The 23236-nt window shown below is 48.9% G+C and overlaps 1 protein-coding gene across 1 annotated transcript; it reads right to left on the bottom strand.

Moving 5' to 3' along the window:
- Positions 1–803: 803 nt before the first annotated feature.
- Positions 804–3373, bottom strand: LOC125947737 (uncharacterized). Its single transcript, XM_049672997.1, has 3 exons — positions 3172–3373; positions 1977–2090; positions 804–1284 (listed from the first exon to the last, which is right to left on the bottom strand). The coding sequence occupies exons 1-3, from the start codon at positions 3357–3359 to the stop codon at positions 804–806; spliced, it is 783 nt and encodes a 260-aa protein (XP_049528954.1). The 5' UTR covers positions 3360–3373.
- Positions 3374–23236: the final 19863 nt, after the last annotated feature.

Genomic DNA, 23236 nt, shown 5'->3' with positions numbered 1-23236 from the left:
CACACCCTTTGTCGAAAGTTCAGAGCCTGAAGGGTTTGCTTATAAGCAGTGTGGTGGGGCCTCTGCGGCACTCTTGGAAGACCTACACAGTGTAGCTGGCAGGACTAAATATCTTCTTATCTCCACGAGATATGGAATACTGGGGATACACCATGAGTCGCACAGTGTGCCGCAGAAGGAAACCCCCGGGGTCTGAACTTTTGTCGAAGGCTGTATATGTGATATGTCACTAGTGCAATACAGCTGAATCTCGTAAAATTAGTGATCACCAGATTGTTAATAAATGCTCATATTTGATGTGACTTGTGATTTTTGCCTACTTTGAAGGGAAAAGAAATAAGCTTACACACAGAGTTAACAAGTTCATACTATGCATTAGCACCGCCTGACCACCCTCAGCTGCCATGGCAAGGAACCTGTTGGCGACATGAAGTAATCTGCCAAGGTGTCCCGGATTTGCATGGCGTCTACAGCAGAGTGGCTGCCATTGCCAGCACTCTGATGGTTTACATGCGCTATGGTCTGCCTCCAGGATTCTGTCACCACTGACCCTGTCACCATAATCATTTGGGCAGTAGGCATTGTCAGACAGCAGAAAGTTGTGCAAGCAAACCGCCGCCTTAACCATGTCTGTAAGCAACTCTACGTCACCGCTGACAGTTCCGAGGAAACAGCGCCATCGAGACACTAAAATTCCAAACGCGTTTTCGACGCAGCGGCGGGCACGTGACAACCCATAATTAAATACTTTTCTTGTTTCATTCAACTGCCTGCCGGGGTGTAGGGGCGCATTAAGTAGGGCCTCAGTGGAAACGCCGCATCTCCAACGATGCAGAGTGGCAGGCCATTATGACCCGAAGGCAAGTCAAGTGTGGTATTTTCAAAACATTTTTGATATCACTTTTTCTGAAGAAAGAGCCATCAGACAGTCGGCCCTGGGCACCAATATCAACCAATATGAAGCGATAGTGTGCGTCTGCAAGAGCCAGCATGATCAATGAATAAAAGCCCTTGTAATTGTAAAACTCTGAACCACTGCCATCAGGACAAGTAATAGCAAAATGTTTGCCGTCTATACACCCCACAGCATTCGGAAAGTTCCACTTGGAATCAAAGTCCTTTCTAATGGCCTCCCATTCACCTTTGGTTGGCTGTCTGAGTACAACTGGGGAAAGGCAGTCCCAAATGGCAGGTAAGGTTTCTTTCAGGATCCCGGACACAGTGGACACATGCATGCGGTAACTGAAAGCTATGTCCAGCATGGAGCCGCCGGTTGTCAGAAACCTGTGAAGGATAGAAAGAGCCAAATTGAAGTTACAATTATGGATACGATTTGGGCAAGTTGACACTTATTCATGTTTGTAACAGCTTGGAAACAAAGCATGACGGACGAAGAGCACACAACACAAGTGCTGACTCGCAACACATTTTTATTAAGAGAAACATTACTTAAATGTTTCTCTACTATAATCGAACACTGCTGTTCATTTGAAGAAGCCCAACTCTTGAGAAGAGTAGCACGATTGTAAACTGCAACTCAGTTGACATAGTTTGTTGATATACAATTGGGCTGACTCAGCACTTCAATTAGATTCAACTGTGGAATCATTTGCAGGCGTACTCTTTCTAGACAAAACTTGAGCGAAACGTGCAACATGCAGGTGGTAAGGAAAAAAGTACGAACTATGCAAGTCAACTAAAGAGCAGACAACTGGGCTAACCAGTCAGAGTGCATTTAGAAAAATCAGTGCTACAAGTGGAGAAACAACACACAGTCGTTTTCCCCAGCTACTGTGATGGATAAGGAAAGAACATTCGAAAAAAGAAAAAAACTAAACCTTAACTGTGTTTGTCTTCGGCATAGTTAAAAGTCAAGGCAATACACCGCGGTGACCTCGTAGGTCGAGCATCATGCCAGATAAGACGGTCACCGGTGAGTACTGCGATTGAACGCAAATAAAATCTAGAATATTTACCGTATTGTGACTGCTAGCCTTTCTGCTGGGCAGATTAGGTTCCTGTGGTTTGGTGGATGGATGATGCGGTCGTAGAGAAGGCTCAAAAGTTTGTCAAAAGAGGCCTTGGTCATCCTGCGGGCAAATTGATTAGAAGTCAACATTTCTTCAAAATAACGCTAAGCAAGTCCAGAAGAGTACCGAATCTCATTAGAACAGGTTGTGGAACAGCAAAATTTAACAAATCGAGAACATAACACGACGGAGTGTGAACACACTCGGTGATGCAAAGCATAATACGCATTCAATTTTTATTTTCGGGCATTTTTGCAAAATTCTTGCGCGCAAACTACTGGCCTAATCGGGTGCTAACACTGCTCATACTTGAGGTAGCATATTACAGTCTGTGTTCTTTTAGATGTAAGTTCACATCGGTACTTGCCTATGTTTTCTGGGTGTTTTTTAATTAAGGAGAGAGAGTAGACTAGATTACTCTGATAAAGAGGTTGGTGCGTTTTTAGTTGCGTACCCCTGCGGCTCGAGCTATAAGCTGGGCCCGGTTGACGAACTTTCGGTGAAATCCAAGTCCGAGCTTGACAACGACGCCTCCCAGAAAACTGCTGTCGGCTGCGAGTACAGTACTTGCAGACGCGAGCCAAGCAGCTAGCCTCGAAAGGCTCCCCACCTGCCGATCGAAGAAGAAGCCGACAGATCAGCTCGGTGGGCAGGTGAGTTGTGCGGTTATGACGGTTACCACAGCATGTTAAGGGTGTTTTAGTGGGAGAAGCGGTGGCTCTTTCCTTCTGACTGGAATGTTCAAGGAACCGCACAACTTGCCCACCCACCGAGTTAAGCCATCGCTTGCCTTTACAGCCGGCAAGTGGCGTAGCCCGTCATTTCAGCTGCTCAGCCAGAATTTTTTTGATAACTGTACTTGCTGGGAACCCCAACTTATCGTTAATTAGACAACATCCAGGCAAGTGCCAATGGCAAACGATCTCTGGAAGCATGTAGACAATAGTATGCTACTTTGTGAGCGGTGTTAGCTCTCCAATAGGCCGGTTTAGCGCAGATGAATTTATTGTTTGAAGTCTGGCACCCAAATACGGTAGTCTCTAACAATGAAAAGAGCGGCTCGCATAATTCACAGTGAGCTAAAAGGGGACATGCAATCTCAACAATAATAAACCACACCCTTTGTGCGAAGTGCGGTTACCTGAAATACTTGAGATGGTACTCCGGGTCCTTCTGCCGCAGTTCTTGCACTAGCTGGTGGTACTCGCTGGCGGTTCTCCGTTCCGCGAAAATTTCACGAACGTACATGGAGCGCCTGCGCTTCCGTCGCAGACGGTGTACTAATAACGCAAGTGCAAGTTTCTGTCGCACGGATAATGTCCAAGCCATGTTTCGTTCGAGAAGCACGAAACTGATCCGTCTGCGAAGAAACAGGCGTCAACGCAACTTCGCAGACGGCTTTTGCGGGCGGCGCGCGACTTGGGGGTCGTTCTGCGCATGCTCCGAAGGTAGCAGACGACGGCGCGCGCGTTGGAGTATAGACATTTTCACAAACCGACGTTTGAGCAGCGCCATTGGCCGATACGAGCGACGTCTAGCGTCGCCGCCATTTTGGACTGTGCGCCTAGCGAGAGCAGGCCGGCCGCACTTCGGTTGTGTGATCTTCGCCGCGCATTATTTCGATTGTTTTCTTCCGCTTCGCTTGTCTTGTGCCGCTTGACTTGTTACATGTTTCACGTGCTCGCGTGAGCGCTTAGTGTAGTGTGCCATGGCAACAGCAAGCCCAGCCAGTGGATGTGATGTTCGTCGGTAGCGGCGGCAGCGGCGTCTGCTTCGTCGAGACCTGGCGTGCTAATCAGCGGTATATTTCATTGTTATTTCTGGGCACATGTGACCGTATCGTCGATTGAATCTGATCACCATTACGTTTCGCGATTGAGGGTTGCCTCATTTAGCGAAAACAGGCGCGTACGTAGCTGTCGGGCAATGCTTATAGAACCAGGCGCCGGCGGCCCGACGACGCGTGTCAGTGGTTGGTAGATATGCGGTGGTTACTCTATACGCTTCCGACGCAACTGACAGCTCAATGATGCAAAATTTATTGGATCTAGTGCGGCGCAGGGTGCTTATAACCAAATGTCAAAGCATAAAGCGTGGCGATCGAGCAGCGCGGTACCTGCAGCGAACTGACGCGCGGCAGTGATCACAAGATGCCAGCGCGACTGATACAGCCCAGGTGCTAGATTTTTATTTTTAGTATTTATTTATTTATACATACTGTCAATCCCAATAGGGATTATAACAGGTCTTGTTATAAAGATATATTTGTTTACCTATTTTTTACGTTTGTTTACCTGGAATGGCTTTTCTTTCGAATGTATGAATTTGGAACAAGCTTCGCTCACGGTGAACCTTAACGTAGATCGTGCGCGAAGTTTGTATTGAAGATATCGCGTACGGCAAGAATTGTTCGTGTGCGCTATCTCTGAAGCGAAATAAGCCAATAATATTGCAGCGTTAGGGCCATCTCTGCTCTTTCTCTTGTTTCCCTTACGTCGTCTCACTGTGCTATGTTCATAATAAAGTAATGTCGAGTCTTAACAATTGTCTAATAAATGCATATGCTTATGACTAAACCACTACTGACCGTGAGTGAAAAGCGCTTAGTGGTCAGCGAAGCAGTCTCTGCACGCACGTAAGTATTTCACTTGATCGACTGTGCGAATTAATTTTTTTCGTTACTGTTATTCTTGCAAGCATGATGCTATTGTCCGCGTACCCATGCGAATACCGTTTTTTTACGTTCTTACTTGCGCGGGCTCATTTAGCGCGTTTCTGCGCCACGTACAGTTAGCGCATTACGGTTCCCGAACTCTAACACTGGCGCTAGGCCGCACTGATGAGGTTGACACGTTCGTTTTTGCATTCTTTTGCTGCCCAAGCACATAAACAATGCTCAAAGATGGGTGAGCTCGATGCAGCACCACACTGTTGAAGTTAATTACCATTATGGGCAGGGCCGCGCAGGGTGCGTGTGAACGCAGAGACAATGTTCTGGTGGACACAGGTTCTGCATACATCTTCTATAGGACACGATTTTTCCAGATCGTTGCGAAGTGTATTTACCGATTAGTTCTCTCGCAGAGTGCTCCAGTTTGCCTTATACCGGTGTCACACGGCCACTTTTGATAGCGATCGAGACCGATCTAGATGGGAATGTTCGACCGCGATTGGCTCCCTTCCGCAGATTGAGCAAAGAAGCCAATCGCGACCAAGAAATTCGACCCATATCGGGCTTGATCACGATAAAAAGTGTGCCGTGTGACCCCCGTATTAGGCACTGGAATGAAGTCGTGTTTGAAAGAATAACAAATGTAGCCTCTGCCACTACATACGAGAAAATATTGCATCGAAGAGCTGACAATTCTTGCAACCTGTTGGGAAATGTGCTGAAAAGAGTTTACCAAAATGCGTTATTTTACTTATGTGTGCATTGGTTCACATTAGACTGAAATGCCAAGTCCTCAGGTGATGCAGGAAACCGGCGAAGCGTGAACATACCACATCGCGGCAGTAGTCTCGCGGAGTGCTGTGTTGTGGACACACTTTTAGTCCCCAAAATCGTTATTTTCCGCTGGTTGTTTGTGCACCCATAAACTGCACAGTGCTGGCCTGTAGCCTTTTGATGAGTATATATGCCATTATTTACGAGCGTAAGTAATTCGTGACAAAAATAAACGGAAACATCGAGGGAAAGCTACCACTCCGCCATGCAAGCGCAAGGCAAGCTCACAGTCCAGACCGAACAGGCAACACTGACACATACTCTCCACGCCAGACCGTCGGAAGCGCCCTCGTGAAAACGTCTATAGACGTCTATAGCGAGTACCACCAGCTAGTGCAAGAACTGCGGCAGAAGGACCCGGAGTACCATCTCAAGTATTTCAGGTAACCGCACTTCGCACAAAGGGTGTGGTTTATTATTGTTGAGATTGCATGTCCCCTTTTAGCTCACTGTGAATTATGCGAGCCGCTCTTTTCATTGTTAGAGACTACCGTATTTGGGTGCCAGACTTCAAACAATAAATTCATCTGCGCTAAACCGGCCTATTGGAGAGCTAACACCGCTCACAAAGTAGCATACTATTGTCTACATGCTTCCAGAGATCGTTTGCCATTGGCACTTGCCTGGATGTTGTCTAATTAACGATAAGTTGGGGTTCCCAGCAAGTACAGTTATCAAAAAAATTCTGGCTGAGCAGCTGAAATGACGGGCTACGCCACTTGCCGGCTGTAAAGGCAAGCGATGGCTTAACTCGGTGGGTGGGCAAGTTGTGCGGTTCCTTGAACATTCCAGTCAGAAGGAAAGAGCCACCGCTTCTCCCACTAAAACACCCTTAACATGCTGTGGTAACCGTCATAACCGCACAACTCACCTGCCCACCGAGCTGATCTGTCGGCTTCTTCTTCGATCGGCAGGTGGGGAGCCTTTCGAGGCTAGCTGCTTGGCTCGCGTCTGCAAGTACTGTACTCGCAGCCGACAGCAGTTTTCTGGGAGGCGTCGTTGTCAAGCTCGGACTTGGATTTCACCGAAAGTTCGTCAACCGGGCCCAGCTTATAGCTCGAGCCGCAGGGGTACGCAACTAAAAACGCACCAACCTCTTTTATCAGAGTAATCTAGTCTACTCTCTCTCCTTAATTAAAAAACACCCAGAAAACATAGGCAAGTACCGATGTGAACTTACATCTAAAAGAACACAGACTGTAATATGCTACCTCAAGTATGAGCAGTGTTAGCACCCGATTAGGCCAGTAGTTTGCGCGCAAGAATTTTGCAAAAATGCCCGAAAATAAAAATTGAATGCGTATTATGCTTTGCATCACCGAGTGTGTTCACACTCCGTCGTGTTATGTTCTCGATTTGTTAAATTTTGCTGTTCCACAACCTGTTCTAATGAGATTCGGTACTCTTCTGGACTTGCTTAGCGTTATTTTGAAGAAATGTTGACTTCTAATCAATTTGCCCGCAGGATGACCAAGGCCTCTTTTGACAAACTTTTGAGCCTTCTCTACGACCGCATCATCCATCCACCAAACCACAGGAACCTAATCTGCCCAGCAGAAAGGCTAGCAGTCACAATACGGTAAATATTCTAGATTTTATTTGCGTTCAATCGCAGTACTCACCGGTGACCGTCTTATCTGGCATGATGCTCGACCTACGAGGTCACCGCGGTGTATTGCCTTGACTTTTAACTATGCCGAAGACAAACACAGTTAAGGTTTAGTTTTTTTCTTTTTTCGAATGTTCTTTCCTTATCCATCACAGTAGCTGGGAAAACGACTGTGTGTTGTTTCTCCACTTGTAGCACTGATTTTTCTAAATGCACTCTGACTGGTTAGCCCAGTTGTCTGCTCTTTAGTTGACTTGCATAGTTCGTACTTTTTTCCTTACCACCTGCATGTTGCACGTTTCGCTCAAGTTTTGTCTAGAAAGAGTACGCCTGCAAATGATTCCACAGTTGAATCTAATTGAAGTGCTGAGTCAGCCCAATTGTATATCAACAAACTATGTCAACTGAGTTGCAGTTTACAATCGTGCTACTCTTCTCAAGAGTTGGGCTTCTTCAAATGAACAGCAGTGTTCGATTATAGTAGAGAAACATTTAAGTAATGTTTCTCTTAATAAAAATGTGTTGCGAGTCAGCACTTGTGTTGTGTGCTCTTCGTCCGTCATGCTTTGTTTCCAAGCTGTTACAAACATGAATAAGTGTCAACTTGCCCAAATCGTATCCATAATTGTAACTTCAATTTGGCTCTTTCTATCCTTCACAGGTTTCTGACAACCGGCGGCTCCATGCTGGACATAGCTTTCAGTTACCGCATGCATGTGTCCACTGTGTCCGGGATCCTGAAAGAAACCTTACCTGCCATTTGGGACTGCCTTTCCCCAGTTGTACTCAGACAGCCAACCAAAGGTGAATGGGAGGCCATTAGAAAGGACTTTGATTCCAAGTGGAACTTTCCGAATGCTGTGGGGTGTATAGACGGCAAACATTTTGCTATTACTTGTCCTGATGGCAGTGGTTCAGAGTTTTACAATTACAAGGGCTTTTATTCATTGATCATGCTGGCTCTTGCAGACGCACACTATCGCTTCATATTGGTTGATATTGGTGCCCAGGGCCGACTGTCTGATGGCTCTTTCTTCAGAAAAAGTGATATCAAAAAAAGTTTTGAAAATACCACACTTGACTTGCCTTCGGGTCATAATGGCCTGCCACTCTGCATCGTTGGAGATGCGGCGTTTCCACTGAGGCCCTACTTAATGCGCCCCTACACCCCGGCAGGCAGTTGAATGAAACAAGAAAAGTATTTAATTATGGGTTGTCACGTGCCCGCCGCTGCGTCGAAAACGCGTTTGGAATTTTAGTGTCTCGATGGCGCTGTTTCCTCGGAACTGTCAGCGGTGACGTAGAGTTGCTTACAGACATGGTTAAGGCGGCGGTTTGCTTGCACAACTTTCTGCTGTCTGACAATGCCTACTGCCCAAATGATTATGGTGACAGGGTCAGTGGTGACAGAATCCTGGAGGCAGACCATAGCGCATGTAAACCATCAGAGTGCTGGCAATGGCAGCCACTCTGCTGTAGACGCCATGCAAATCCGGGACACCTTGGCAGATTACTTCATGTCGCCAACAGGTTCCTTGCCATGGCAGCTGAGGGTGGTCAGGCGGTGCTAATGCATAGTATGAACTTGTTAACTCTGTGTGTAAGCTTATTTCTTTTCCCTTCAAAGTAGGCAAAAATCACAAGTCACATCAAATATGAGCATTTATTAACAATCTGGTGATCACTAATTTTACGAGATTCAGCTGTATTGCACTAGTGACATATCACATATACAGCCTTCGACAAAAGTTCAGACCCCGGGGGTTTCCTTCTGCGGCACACTGTGCGACTCATGGTGTATCCCCAGTATTCCATATCTCGTGGAGATAAGAAGATATTTAGTCCTGCCAGCTACACTGTGTAGGTCTTCCAAGAGTGCCGCAGAGGCCCCACCACACTGCTTATAAGCAAACCCTTCAGGCTCTGAACTTTCGACAAAGGGTGTGCGTTCTTGCAACACTTGTGTTCCTTCATGCCAGGTCATTGCACATCTGCTTTCTGTACAAGCATATCACGAGAAAGTGTGTATTTGTTTTGTACACCATAATAAACGGATTGACACAAAATTTGACGCTTGACGCTTTATAATTATGTGTAAGACATTAGTGAACATATATCCCCACATGAAATTAGCCTCCAGTCAGTAAATAATTTACAGTTTAATTTCTTCTTTCCAGCTTCAGTTTCAGGTTGCTAAACAATGGTTGTGATGTCCTGAGTATGTGATTATAGGATACGTACGCAAATGAAATATAATGGCTGCTTTGTAGTTTTAATTCATACCAATGATTGCATTAAACCGTTCCAGAAGTCGAAATGACAGTGACTGGACAAACAGCTATTGCACTTTTTTATGCGCCTCACATGATCTCATACTCGCTTGTGACTTCAGAAACATTGTTCGGCAATCTGACACTGAAGCTGCATGGGAGAAGAAATTCCAACTGTAAATGATTTACTGACCACAGGCGTTTATGAGATGGCCCATGCCCTACGTATTATAAAGCAGAAATATATAAATAAATATTTTGTCTCAACCCCTTTCAAGACTTGCGTTCATGTTTAATGTTTCATTTGAACACATGAGGGTGATGCGGACTATATCGTACAAGATGTTTGATATGTGAATGAATGTGTGCTTCGTGAATAAATACTTACTGGGAACTTCAGCACTGAACACTTTTCCCCCCCTTTTCTTTCCTCCTTGAGCAATACAAATACCATTCGCATGACATCACAGACGTCCTGTACTACGAAAAAAAATTTGCAGCAGTGGAAGTAGCAGGCGACACTACTAACCACATTGAAACGTACAATACTTGCAGTTAAAAATTTTTAACTATAGGGCTGGCTAACACACATTGAAACATACAATACTTGCAGTTAAAAATTTTTAACTATAGGGCTGGCTAAAACAACAGGCAACGTGAAAACAACATGAAAGCAATGGTATTAGGAAACTGTACTGAATGGCAGGAAATTTTAAAATGTGAACTGGCAATGCCTCCAGGTTACAAAAAAAAAAACATTGCAGGGAACGCAAAAAAAGTGAACACGCAAGGTATCACAAAAGCAAATCACTCTTGCAGAGATCTGTAAGAGTGATTTCACAGGGGCTAGTTGGGTCTATGCGGTGAAGGGCAACAAATCATCTGCACTCTTTGTTCTCTTTCGTAGCCTGGAGGGTATTCTTACAGAAACAACGAAAAGAACAACACAAAAGGACTGAAAATGGAAAGGCACACATAGGCCTATGTGTCTCTCAATGTTTCAGTCCTTTTCTCTTGTCCCTTTGCTGCTCCTTCACCAATACCTTCCAGGTTATGAAAAGAAATGAAGAGTGCAGATGACTTTGTTGCAGCACAAAAAGGCATGTTTTAAACCTAAGAGTCATCAAATTCGGCGATGAGCGCCATTATTCTTGCCTTGCACCTAGAAGCAACTGCCCTTGGCATTCTGTCAAGGCAAGTTTTTTTTTGACAGGCTATAGACTGTGCAAATGCCTCATTCTCAGTCATCTGCTTGCCAAGTTGGGAAAGGAGTTGCTGCTCAAAGTAGTCGCAACTTTGCGACTTTTTGGGTCGTTTTGAGGGTGGCTCCCCCACCGTGCGATCTCCCTGGCAAGCAGGTTCCCAAGGATTTGCTGCTGGGGCTTCCAGGCTAACGTCGTTGCTGCTGGTGGGTGGTGGCGTTGTCGTTCCATCTACCATTGTATGAAAAATTGCCTCTGGAGTGGAGGCACTATCTTCCTCTCCTGGTAGGCCCGCCGAGCCCACGTTGCTGGTCGTTCTAAAAAAAATAAACAGTCGATTGAATTGAGTTAATTTGCGTCTTGTCTTCCTTCTAGCTTCTTTTATTGTACTGCAAAAAAGTGCCAGTGTCCTTCAGTGAAGTGGAACAGTGCTACACAAAGGGACGAAGACGAAAGCAAGACAAACATACAGGTGCTGCATTTCAACTGATATGCATGCATTTGGTTTGTCTTCATCCCTGTGAGTAGAGCTGTTAGAATCCACAAGATTCACAAGCCGAACCCTTCACATGATGACCCTTGTCTCAAAGCAAAAATATTGGTGCTGCCTCCGTGAAGCCTCGGTGAGTAAAGCATCGATCCTCCAGAAGTACCGGCTACCTCCCCACAACATCTAAAAATCCACCCACAAAATCACTCGCAACAGCTCAATTGTCTAAGCATCAACATCTGCAGAATTCACGCATCAGATGTCTGATAGTCCCACAAGTTTGTTCTATGACATTGTTGGTATAACTTTTGATTTAGGTACTAGATAAAATGATACTAGACAAATGCTATGAAATTTGCAAAAAAATGCGAGCAACGCCGACAGCTTTCTCCTAATGCTAATTTTTATAAAGCGCAGCAATGCATTCAATTGCAAGGAGCCAAACAAATAGGAGGCGAAGGCCTCGTGCGCTGTTATGGAGGTGCCACTGCGTCGGAATATAATAAGCAGCGCCAGATTATGCACGGCGCGCGCGAAGAGCACAGGACCCGTGAAATGTACGTTTCTCGGCAGCAAGCGCGTGAGCTTCACGCCTCTCGGCGCGCGCGCGCACGCACACACACGCGCACGCACGCACACACACACACACACACACACACACACACACGCACGCAACGCACACACACGCGCACACAACACACACGCACCCAGGCGCACGTAACACACACATGCGCACATAACACACACACACACGCTGACAACTCCACGTAGCTGGCAGATCCAACAACGGAGACATAAAACTACTCACTTCCTCGGACGGCCACACTGCTTGTAGAATTCCATGGCAGCGGCGAACTCCCACGTTTGCCTCGGCACGTATCCGCTGCCGCTCCTCGTCGCGAGCTCGATAACTTTGAGCTCGCAGGTGAACCGGTCCCTTAACCGCTTCCAGAGCTTGTGGCATTCCTCCACTACAAACCGCAACGGAGGAAACAAAAAAAAGCAAACATGACGGTGCATGCCGCAAGAAAACGCGCTTTGGGCTCGAAACGTGCAAAGGCGAACACAAGCAGACGTAAACAGCTCACCTGTGGCGAGACCGCTGCTCTGCCTGATCTGCTCCCATGCGTTTGCCTTGCGCTGCTGGTCGCGGAAATCTAGTCGTTTTGTGTCATAGACACAGGTGTGTTGTTTAATGGCTTCCAGCAGCCGCTCAACAATGTTATCGGGTCAGACATCGCGTTTGCACCGCTCCGCTGTCACAGGCAGCGGCCATTTTCGTCGCGCGATGCATTGTGGGCTGACGGTGCCGTCGCCTCCGACGCGCGAATGGCTCCGGAGCCGTTTCGGCGCCGGGCACGTCGGGGCACGTCGGAAGCCGCCGGTTACGTTGGCGGCGCCGGTGCGCCCGACTATAGAGGGGTTGTTTTCTCCAACGTAACGTAGCGAGCGCGCGCGCGCGCACGCGCGTGCGTTACGTTGGACTATAAACGGCCCTTATGTTTCAGGGACTCACTGGTTTCGAGGTTATGCACAGAAATCACTCCACGACATACGTCACCGGTGAGCTTGAGGTGTCCGTGAAGCGGGAGCGGTCCTTTGCTGGTGTTAAGTTGAAAATCCGTTAGCAGCTTCTGAACTACCTCGGGATTCTGCGTGCCACAGACGATGATGTTTTGTTCCCAATTGGGAGAAATTGTGATGGCGTTCATGTGCTGCCTACTGATGAGTTGGGAAATGGCAGCGCCGAGCTCACCTTGCTGAAACGTTGTCTTGAGGGCGACCGTAGTGCTCGGCTTGAGCACGATCACGTAATCGTCGGGATTCATCCTGACCGTTGGCTTTGGCGTCCACTTGGAGACTGGTGAAGAAGTCTTCTGTGGAGCTTTAGAAGACGACGACGGAGCGCGAGCGTCTCCCTTGACTGAATTGTTGAGAGGAGTCTTGGACGTGGCTGCTCCTCGTGCATTCTGCCGGGGGCGACGCCGGCTCTCGACAACTTGAAAAATGACGGCTTGCTCCGCCGAAATGTTGGGTGGGCCATTCTCTGGTTGGTTTGCAGGAATAGACGACCACGACAGAGTCGTGGGGTCGTAGCCGCGTTGTTCAAGCAGCGCCATGTTGAGAGGTTGGCCGGCGGGCGTCTCCGCAGCCAGCGGCGTGGGGGCGGGAGCCGTTAGGTCCAGCTCGGCCGCTACGTGGTGATGCGAAAAGTTGCTCTAAATGGCCGAGAATTGGGCGTACCTGGGTAAGATCGGTCTCCCCAGGATCCTGCTGACTTCCCGGATGCAGCCGTGCAGGTTTCGTAGGGGATACGTATAGATTTCCGCGGTTCGAGCCGATCACTCCGCGTTCCCCGCGCGTCTCCTCCGAGTGAAAGGGCGCGAGTTGCGCGCGCTTTCACGGGGAGTGAACGCACGGCGGAGAACATACGCGCGTTATGCGCCGTGCTCGCTTAAGGGCTGCAGAAGTAGGCATCTCTTTCCTCCTTTACAATCACCATATATGTAGAGCAAACGCGCCTTCTTCCGACGCGCTAGAGGCCATGGGGGAGGGGGGGGAGGGAAGGGAGGCGACGTTTAGCTGCGGAACCAAGTGCCTATTTATATGAGAGGCTCCGGCAACAGTCACCAACGCCGCACGCATTTTGAGCGAACGCGGGCAAAACGTCGACGGCGTCGACAACAGTTCTGCGTGTTGCCGGTGCTGCTGCATGTCCAAGTTTATACAGCTGATAAAGCAAATATCATTACTCCGTATAGCTCTCTACAATTTTGCTATCGCAATTGATGCTTCGCCTTTCAGGTGAAACTGCGAGATTTTTTATCTCCCACTGTTTGTTCGCTCCAAATATAGTCGCGCTTCAATCGCTGCTCCCGCCTCCCGTAACCACCCTTGCTGTTGTCGGTGACAATTCGTTCTGCACCGCTTTTCGCCTGAAGCTTCGCGACCTATGTGGATCGACCTTGCAATATATGTTAGACATTCATTATTACACTCCTGTTTTGTTTGCTGTGTGTACTATCCACTCTGCAAATGTTTGTAAATGCCCGGTCACACTAGGCGGACATGACACCGATTTTTGTCTGCCGACTGTTAGCGGCAGCGTTTTCCGTCCTCTCGGCTAGAGATGGGTCGCTCAGGAGCGAGCCGGATCTTGTGAGCGGCTCTTTTTAAAGAGCGAGTGAGCGGTCGTTCAGTAAAAATGAGCGGCGGTTCTTTTGGAGAAAGTACAGTGTACTAGTACACTGTAGGAGAAAGGGAGCCGGTTCTCTCGCGTTCAGAGAGCCGTGCCGATGCGTTCCGTCAGAGCCGGGTCTTCTGCTGGGTGTGACTTCCGCGCCATCTATTAGCAGTACGAGAAAGCAACTGCCCTCCCGCCCTTCCTCGCAAGAGTCGACATCTATTAGCGGTACGAGAAAGCAACTGCCCTCCCGCCCTTCCTCGCAAGAGTCGCCTTCACCCCCTCGCCTTCGGCTGAAGAACGAAAGAAGCGCCGCTCACTCACTGAACCACCGCTTCCTCGCTCTTAAAAAGAGCGGCTCAAACGATCCGGCTCGCTCCTGAGCGCTCAGGAGCCAGCCGCTCTTTTCGCCACGGCTCCCTGGCTCTTCAAAAGACCCGGCTCGCTCCTGAGCGCTCAGGAGCGGGCCGCTCTTTTGAAGACCGAGAGAGCCGTGGTTCAGTACGTGAGCGGCGGTTCTTTCGGAGTGAGGAAGCCGGTTCTCTATCCTTGAATGAGCCGTGCCGAACCGTTCCGTCAGAGCTGGGTCTTCTGCTGGGTTTCGATGTTTTTCGATTTCTGACCGATGAATGGTGACCGGTGTGGGCCGACTCGCGCTACTGGTACTCGCTCGCAGTGTGTGTGGTGTGCGCAGAAGTCTCCTTGGTTTCTTGTGCGTCTTATGGTGGTGGCGCCCGATGCCACCGAGGGGAGAAGTAAAGAAGTCTTAATTGGCAAAGGATGGTACCGTTCGTTGCCTGCTGCTGTTCGAACGATGTCGCACGACTCTCACCGATCGCACATAGTGCGCTGGTCCAATAACACTTGGAAGATGGACTTCCGTGTCTTTAAAGGGCCCCTAAACCATCTCAGATATTTTTTGAACATTTCAAGTAAACGCTCATCGAGTTCAGAATGCCGTCACGATCAACGATGACAAACACTGCAGCGCTACGCGCTGCGAGAGTGCCACAAAAAAAAAAAAAAAGAAACAATGCCGTTCTCCTCCCCTCGCCTTTCCGGTATCCCCAGCAGTCGTCACGATGTCAACAGGGGGAATCGGGTGATGTCAACTGCGGAAACGATGTCCGTTGATTGAACAAGAACCTACGACTTCCGGTTAGTCTGCTAGCAGGTACGCGCGCTTTCTGCTCTTCCTCGTCGTGTTGCTCGTTTGTGCGCCCTTGCGAATCGGTAAATACAGCCCGCAACGCAAGTGCCAAATCGCTCGCGTTCCAACACAGTCGTGCTTAGCGGTCTGATTAGCTGCGCGAACAGAGTGCGACAGTGTTGGCCTTTCCAGACGTGCTGCAATGGAGCCCTCTTATTGGAGTATCCCTGCAGTTCCATTGCCAAATTCTGAACGCTTCGTTCGAACTATCCATGAATAGACACGTTTTCCGTGCTACCTGCTGTAAGCAAAGCCGCACGTAAAAAGTTCCCCCCAGTCTGATGCGTCGATGTGCTCGTAGCACCGATTATAGTCGACGACGCGTTCGGATCAACGACCTGCATCGGAGTTGTGGACGTAGTACTTGGGATCACCAGACGCTCGAGAGCGTCGAATCGATCACCCAGCGCGCCTAGGCCTTTCTTCGGGTCTCCTGGGGCGACCTACACCTGTGCTAAGCCTTTATGTAACTGCTGCACGCTCGTAGTGAGCGTGGCCAACATGTCCTTGATCTGATTCGTTTGCGAAACTTTTTCTTCCTTACTGGAAACTGCCCTGCGCTTGGAGGCCCCGGCCGAGTCGCTGACCGGAACTGGTACTTCGATGGCGGTCGGGGCCGACGCTTTGATCAAAGCACTCTGACTGATTACCAATTTCTTAATCTCCATCATTTCACTAGCCATCTTTCTCACCATTTCTTTTAAGTCTGCGTTTTCCTTCTGAAGGCGCGCTATCTCGGCGTCCCTAGCTTGCTCTGGGAGCGGGTCGCGTGGGCCCCGGGAGGGTCCCGTTTCGCCGCCGCCACGAACCCTATCGGCCCAGGATAGGGTCGACTTCCTCTTCATCTGCTGGCCGACGCTGGAACCAGACGGGGCCCTTGAGACGGAGCGGCTCCCGGAGCGACTCGCGGAGCGGCGCCTGGATGTGCCCCTGGACCTGGATCTCTCCCTGGACGGGGACCTGGAACGCCCAGGGGTAACCGACGCAGAGGGGTTCCTGGATCTGGAGCTTCCGCAGGCCCCGGAGCGACCGGCGATATCCGGGAGCTGTCGCTCGCCCTTTTCGAAGGCCGGAGACTTGCTTCTATTGGCTCGGGATCGCACCCGGCGCCTGCGTCTGACGAGGTATGGCATCTGGTAGCTCTGGTTGCACTCCTTGGCGGTGGTGAAGTGTCGGCCACCGCACAGCCTGCACTTGGGGTCGCACTTGTGTTGCTCGTCGGGGTTGGCGACGCCGCATCGTTTACACACGGCTTCATCTGGAGAGGGGCAGACGTCTGCTCGATGGCCGAGGCGGCCACAGGCGTAGCACACCTCCACTTGCTTTCGATATAAGGTACACTTGACGGGCGTACCGCCGTACGAGACGTAGTTTGGCACCTTGTAGCCGTCGAAGACCACAACCATGGTGCCCGTGCTCTTGATTCGTTTGGCCCCTAAGGCCAGCGGGTTTTTCGAGTTAACAATCTTGCGGTCGAGCTCCTCCGGGCGGTCACACGGAGCGATGCCGCGGATGACGCCCTCGGTCCGTCCCGTCGCTCTCTTTCACGTCCCCGCGCATTGTGGAGTTGAAGGAAACGAATTGGCCGACCTCTTTGCGAATTCTGCCGCTTCGCGGGGTCTGTCCCGGTTCGTCCTCGCCTCTCCGACCACCATCAAATCTCAAATGCGCACTTCCTCCTACGCGCAGTGGAACGTGGCGTGGACGCGTGACAACACGGACACGGAACTTTTTCCGTGGATTCCCAACATAAACAATATACCGGCCTTTTTTCCACCTCCAAATCCACTTGCACACTTCATTACCGCACATGGCAGGATGCCTTTTTACTATTTCCGCTTCAACCTCTCCCCTCATAGCAATTGTGCGTGTGGGTTGCCATGCACCGACGTGCAACACTTTTTTAATGAATGTCCTCTTACCCATCATCTCGCCCGCCTGTTAAAGGACAACTCTCAAACGAGAATAACAACTAATCATTATAATGCTTTGCTCATTAATAGGCGGAAGAGAGCAATACTCATTCAATTGTACCACCTCATTGCCTCATTCACTTTCCCGGCAACTGCGTAATTTAACCATCTTCAAGCGCGTGCCCCCCCCCCCCCCCCCCCCTTTTGCTTTCTTTTTTTTTTTTTACTCACTTTCAGCTTTCGTTTCCTGCTGTCCTTGGTTATGCCAACAAAGGTGGAGCTTGCCTCCGGGGACAGTTGGGACGGAATGTCTGGTCCATACCATCATCATCACTCTCTCTCACCTTTTTTTCTGTTCATGACTCCTTCTTTGAGCCTAAAGTCATCCCTGAACTAGCCTTCCAGGCCGTCCGTCATTGGTGTCATTGGGTCCTGCTCGATGTCACGGGCCCGGACTGGCGGTACTGCTGATGCCTCCTGGACGCCTTCTTCATACACGCCAACTGTGCTATCTGGACCATTGCTGCTGGTGTTTGCTGTAATTTTTTTTTCCTTTTCTTTCTTTCTTTTCTTTTCTTTCCTTTTTCTTTCTTTCTTTTTTCTTTCCCTTGCTGTTCGATCTATGTCATTCCTTTCTCTATCTAGTTCTATATTTCTTTTTCCCCTTTTCTTACTCTATGTATGTATGTCTGTGAACTACGTGTGTGTTTCAAATAAACAGCTGAGACGCGACATGCCATGCCATGGCAGACACCTAGCTTCCACCTTGTGACAGGATCTGGCCGAATTTCTTTTCTGCTTTTGGGTCAGCTCACCCTCGGCATTCTTTAAATTTTTTTTTCCAGTTGGCTTTTCCTTAAATTACTTTTTGGGTTCTACCCTTATTCATTTTTCTTTGATTGGTTTAAGCCTGCGATACGTTTGTGGTGCGGGCTACCCTCATTTTCATTTAGGTTGTTTTCATTCTTCAGAGGGACCCAAAAACAAACAAGCCCTTGTGGGGCGCCGCTTCATACGCGCTGACGTCGTGCTGCTGACCGCCAACGGCGATGCACTCGACCCTGACGTATCGGGTCGCGTTCTCTCTGCAGGGAGTACTGACGACCATGATGTTTTGTTGAAAATTCGGGCACATCGTGTCCGAGTCCCGCTTCGCCGGGTCGATGCCGACCGCGTTCCATATGGCCTCGGCCACAACTATCGGGCCCACCTTGCTGATGTTCAGTCCTCCCATTGGCCTGACGATGATCTTCGCGTCTTCTTTGGGCAGCGGGGGCATCCTCTCACCCAGAATAATCTTGGCTTTCGCCCTGCCCCGGTCTCGACGACCCTTGGCGGACAAGTTGTCGTTTGGCTTAGCGCCGGTTGAAATGCCACCAACTCGCTCAACGGGTGCCGATTTGGCTCCGGAGCACCTGACAGCAACTGTTTGCCATCCGGAATCCTTGGAAAACTCTTCGGGAGTCAGAAGCTCCCCTTCCACTTCAGTGTCCATGATTGCACAGTCTTAGAGTGTCCGCACAGGCGAGAAACGCGGCGGGCGTCGCAGCTGCACCTGGCCGCGCTAGCCCAAACGCGGTTAGCGTTGGCTTCGCAGCGGCGTGGTCCGGGCGAAAAAGGGCAATAAAATCGCAAAAAGGCCCCCCGCCTCCCAAAATTGGGTATCGACGTGATGGCTATAACTTTACGTGTTCGTAGGCATCAAAATCGTCGAACTAGGCACAAATTAAATCACCGAAAGCATTTCAGAAGCGGGAGCCGGTCTTCACACGTCCGCACTCCCCGCCGCTCACGAGCCTCCATCTGACACGTGATTTCTTTTATTGCGATAGCAATTATATGGACACTCCAAAGCAGATTTCTGCCGTCGGCGTCGCCGTCGCCGTCGCCGTCGCCGTGAGGTTCCGTATGACGTCAATGGAGATGAAATCGTCGCCGCGCGCCGCCGAACGCTGTATGTGCGAGTGAAAGGGCGCGAGGGACGCGCGCTTTCACGGGGAGTGAACGCACGGCGGAGAACAAACGCACGTTCTGTGCCGTGCTCCGGGCTGCAGAAGTAGGCGTGTCTTTCCTCATTTACAATCACCATATATGTAGAGCAAACGCGAAAGGCCGTGGGAGGGGCGGGGGGAGGGAGGGGACGTTTAGCTGCGGCACCAAGTACCTATTTATATCAGAGGCTCCGGCAACAGTCACCAACGCCGCACGCATTTTGTACGAACGTGGGCAAAACGCCGACGGCGTCGACAACAGTTATGCGTGTTGCCGGTGCTGCTGCATGTCCAAGTTTATACAGCTGATAAAGCTACTATAATTACTCCGTATAGCTCTCTACAAATTTGCTATCGCAATTGATGCTTCGCCTTTCAGGTGAAACTGCGACAACTTTTTTTATCTAGCCACACAAAGGGCTTACAGACGTGAGGCCCTATATTCTCTTATATAAGGTATTCCTGAAGAACTTCCCCTAAACGTAGAAATTATTACAGTACATGTGAGCCTGTAGCCTGGTAAAGTGGTTTATCCATTAACACGATAGATACACACAAACACACACACACACACACACACACACACACATGTATATATATATATATATATATATATATATATATATCCCAGAAAGTTGATGGGAGACCGGCGCCGCGGTAACTGAATGGTAAGAGCATCGCACGCGCAATGCGAAGCCGTGGGATCGTTCCCCACAGGCGGCCAGTTGTTTTTGTAGCGTTAGCTACACTGGCCTAGCCAAGCCCGTTTCGCGCGGCACATCAAGAGCCGTGCTGCGCATGCGCAAGGATCAGTTATATCACACGGCTTGCGCACCGGAGCCACCGGAACCGGCACCTCTCGCGCACTCCGCCGCCGCCGCGCGCGGCTCACCGGCGCCGGTCTGCGCATTCCAGAGGAGTGACGTCGTAGCCGTGGTAGACGCACTGGCGCCGGCGCTCGCTCGCTGTGCAGTCGCCGTCTGACACTGCGCTGGAGCCGCTGCGCTTCTGACTGGCGTTTGTGTGTGTCATTGGAGCAGCAGTAAGCATGACAATCAAGCTAATCCTTGACAATCTAGACAACCAGGAAAGCTAAGAATAATCAGCTGAACCTTTGCTAACGCTACGTATATCCTGGCATAGCCGAGCTAAGCCACTGCAACATTTTTTTTCCTCCATTTTCCTTTGCATTAATTTCTCATTTCTTTATTTAGATTAGTCAGTAAAGTAATTACGCTATCATTGGTGTCATTGTGTGAAATAATGAAAAATCGTGGCCCCAGGATAGACCTCTCCCACGCTGTATAGTTTGCAGGCTGCAATTGGGCGTTGTAGCCGTTTAAGCAAGTATACTGTAACCTGTCAGATAAGTAACCAACTGATTTATCTTGTCCCATACCTGAGATAGAGAGCAACGTCGAACGTTCACGAAACAAAATAGCATGCTTGATAGAATCAAATGCCTTGTCTATATGCAAAAATATTTCAAGGTTGTATCGCTTGTACTGAATATTATTATTGGTATTTTTAATGATTAGTGGTTCCATTCTTGTTGATTTTCTTTACACAAATTAAATATTTCCCTTGCAGGTATTTACGGCTCATTGAGGAACATGTTTATTTGTGATTTCCTGCAAAACTAAGCATTTTCGAAAACAAACGGAGGGCCAAAATAGGTGAGTAGTTCTTTAAAACATTGTGAGAGCCACTTTTGTTGATGACTACTACTTTAACAATTTTCATGCCTTCTGGAAAACTACCTGTGGCGAACGCTTGATTACAGATATGTAGTAATCACCCACATAATAGTTCTGCAACGTGTACAGTTTGTTTGGCCCTAACATAACCATAATGGTCAGCAGTATCTTTATTTGGGAAATTTAAGGATTCTCAGTGCTTAGTAATTTCTCTACCAAACTTCAGTACCTTTGTTACTGTGATTAACATTTTACTTACTGCCTACTAGTTCAAAAAGAGAAGGCTCTGTAGCTGCTATCGCTGCTGCAGACAAAGGAAAAGCCCGAATTTGAAAATAAAATCCACACTTTTTTGTCCTATCTAAAATCAAGGAAATAAATAGAAAATTAGCAGCAGTAAAAGAAACCCACCTTTTGCACAGGTTGCCATTGTGTCATATTGAGAACAATCATACGGGAAAGCCTGAGAAAATTTCAGAGTGATGAGGTTTGCAAATTTTCATTCATAGGAGGAAGTCGGCGCATAATTGGCGAGCGGTTGGAAAGGTCCACGGCCTGCTGTGGGCAAAAAAAGGTTGCTGACCACAATGATGGCAGCGTCAGCGCAACTGACGCTGTTCTGTTCTAAGCAGCTGACAATGGATCAGTGGCAGCGACACCAAAAAAGATAACCTTTATTCCGGGCAGCAGCGCACTTTTACAGATAACACTGCAAGCTGGTCAAGCCAACGTCATCGCTGGTACCACGTCATCAGACCGCGTGGCCGATACAGAACATTCCTTCGTCCTTAATATCAAACTACACACGTTTCTTTGCGCGATCATAATTGGGAGCTTGATAGCAGTAAGGCAGCCGCCTTGTGCGATGTGAGCCGTCTTGGCAAAGGGGCCTCTTCGGGTGATGCCATGGCTGAAGCCGTGGTGATGCTTGCAGGTTGCAATGCCGAGTGTTCTGGCTCCGGCTGTGGTGCCGGTTGCTCCATTAAAGTGACGTCATCTAAGCGTACATCCTCAAGCTGGTCTGCAGTAGGACCACTAACCATGGAGTCACGAGAGGAACCATTTCCTGAGGGCGTTGTTGGAATGTGCTGCTGATTACGGGTGCGTGGAGTGGACTCACGATAAGCTTTTGTGATGTCCGATGGAGTGATGACTTTGAGCCGGACATCAAACTGGGTCTCAAGTGGTCGATATGCACGAAACGAATATTATCTCTGAGTTTGGCTACAAACGTGGAGGTGCTTACTCGTTGTACCACGACAGCTTCCTCCCACGACAGGGTTTCCCCTCTCGTAGTCTTCACGAAAACAGCATCACCAGCTTCCATCTGCGGGTCCCTTCCTCGGCCCTCATTGCGATGGGTCGCGTCTCGGCCTTCATGACTCCTCATATCCAACACAATACTTGGCTTCAAGAGGGAAAGCTTCACTCGAGGCTGTCTTTTCAGGAACAACTCAGCCGGCGTTCATCCCATTACGGTATTTGGAGTGTTCCTGTCAGTAAGCAAGAAGTCGTTTAGTCGTTGAAGCAGAGTTCTGTGCTGGCCTGTCAAGTTATCGTGAAGCACTTGCTTGAGTAGAATGGCTTTCATCGCTTGAAGTAACCGTTCCGCTGCCCCATTCGACGAAGCATGGTACGGTGGCGTACGTGTGTGTCGAATCCCATGATAAGAGGCGAAATCGGAGAACTCCTGTGCAGTAAAGTGAGGTCCATTATCGCTGATCATATCCTCCGGTTAGCCATACGCTGCAAATAAATCTTTCAGACAGTCAAATATTTTTCACGTCCTTGTAGTGCAGAGGCATTTTGCTTTTATCCACTTAGAGTGAGAGTATACTAGAAGAAATAAGATGGATCCATCCTTCATGACCAAATCGACATGGACTCTGTACCAAACGCGAGCTGGATGAGTACATGGATGCAATGGTCCTGCTGCTTTCGCAGGCACGGTTGTTTGACAGACTTTACATTGACGTACAGTGGCTTCAATCTCTTTCTCAATCAACTTCCATTAAACAAACTAGAGAACATCTTAATTCTTTGCATTCCTGGGTGCTCTTCATGCAGCAATGTTAGCACCGCTTCTCGAAGCTCATCCGGAATGGTGACTCGCTCGCCCCATGTGACGCAGCCTT

This window comes from Dermacentor silvarum, chromosome 8, assembly GCF_013339745.2.
Source record: "Dermacentor silvarum isolate Dsil-2018 chromosome 8, BIME_Dsil_1.4, whole genome shotgun sequence".
Classification (NCBI taxonomy): domain Eukaryota; kingdom Metazoa; phylum Arthropoda; class Arachnida; order Ixodida; family Ixodidae; genus Dermacentor; species Dermacentor silvarum.
This window is presented reverse-complemented; position numbering and strand designations above follow the sequence as displayed.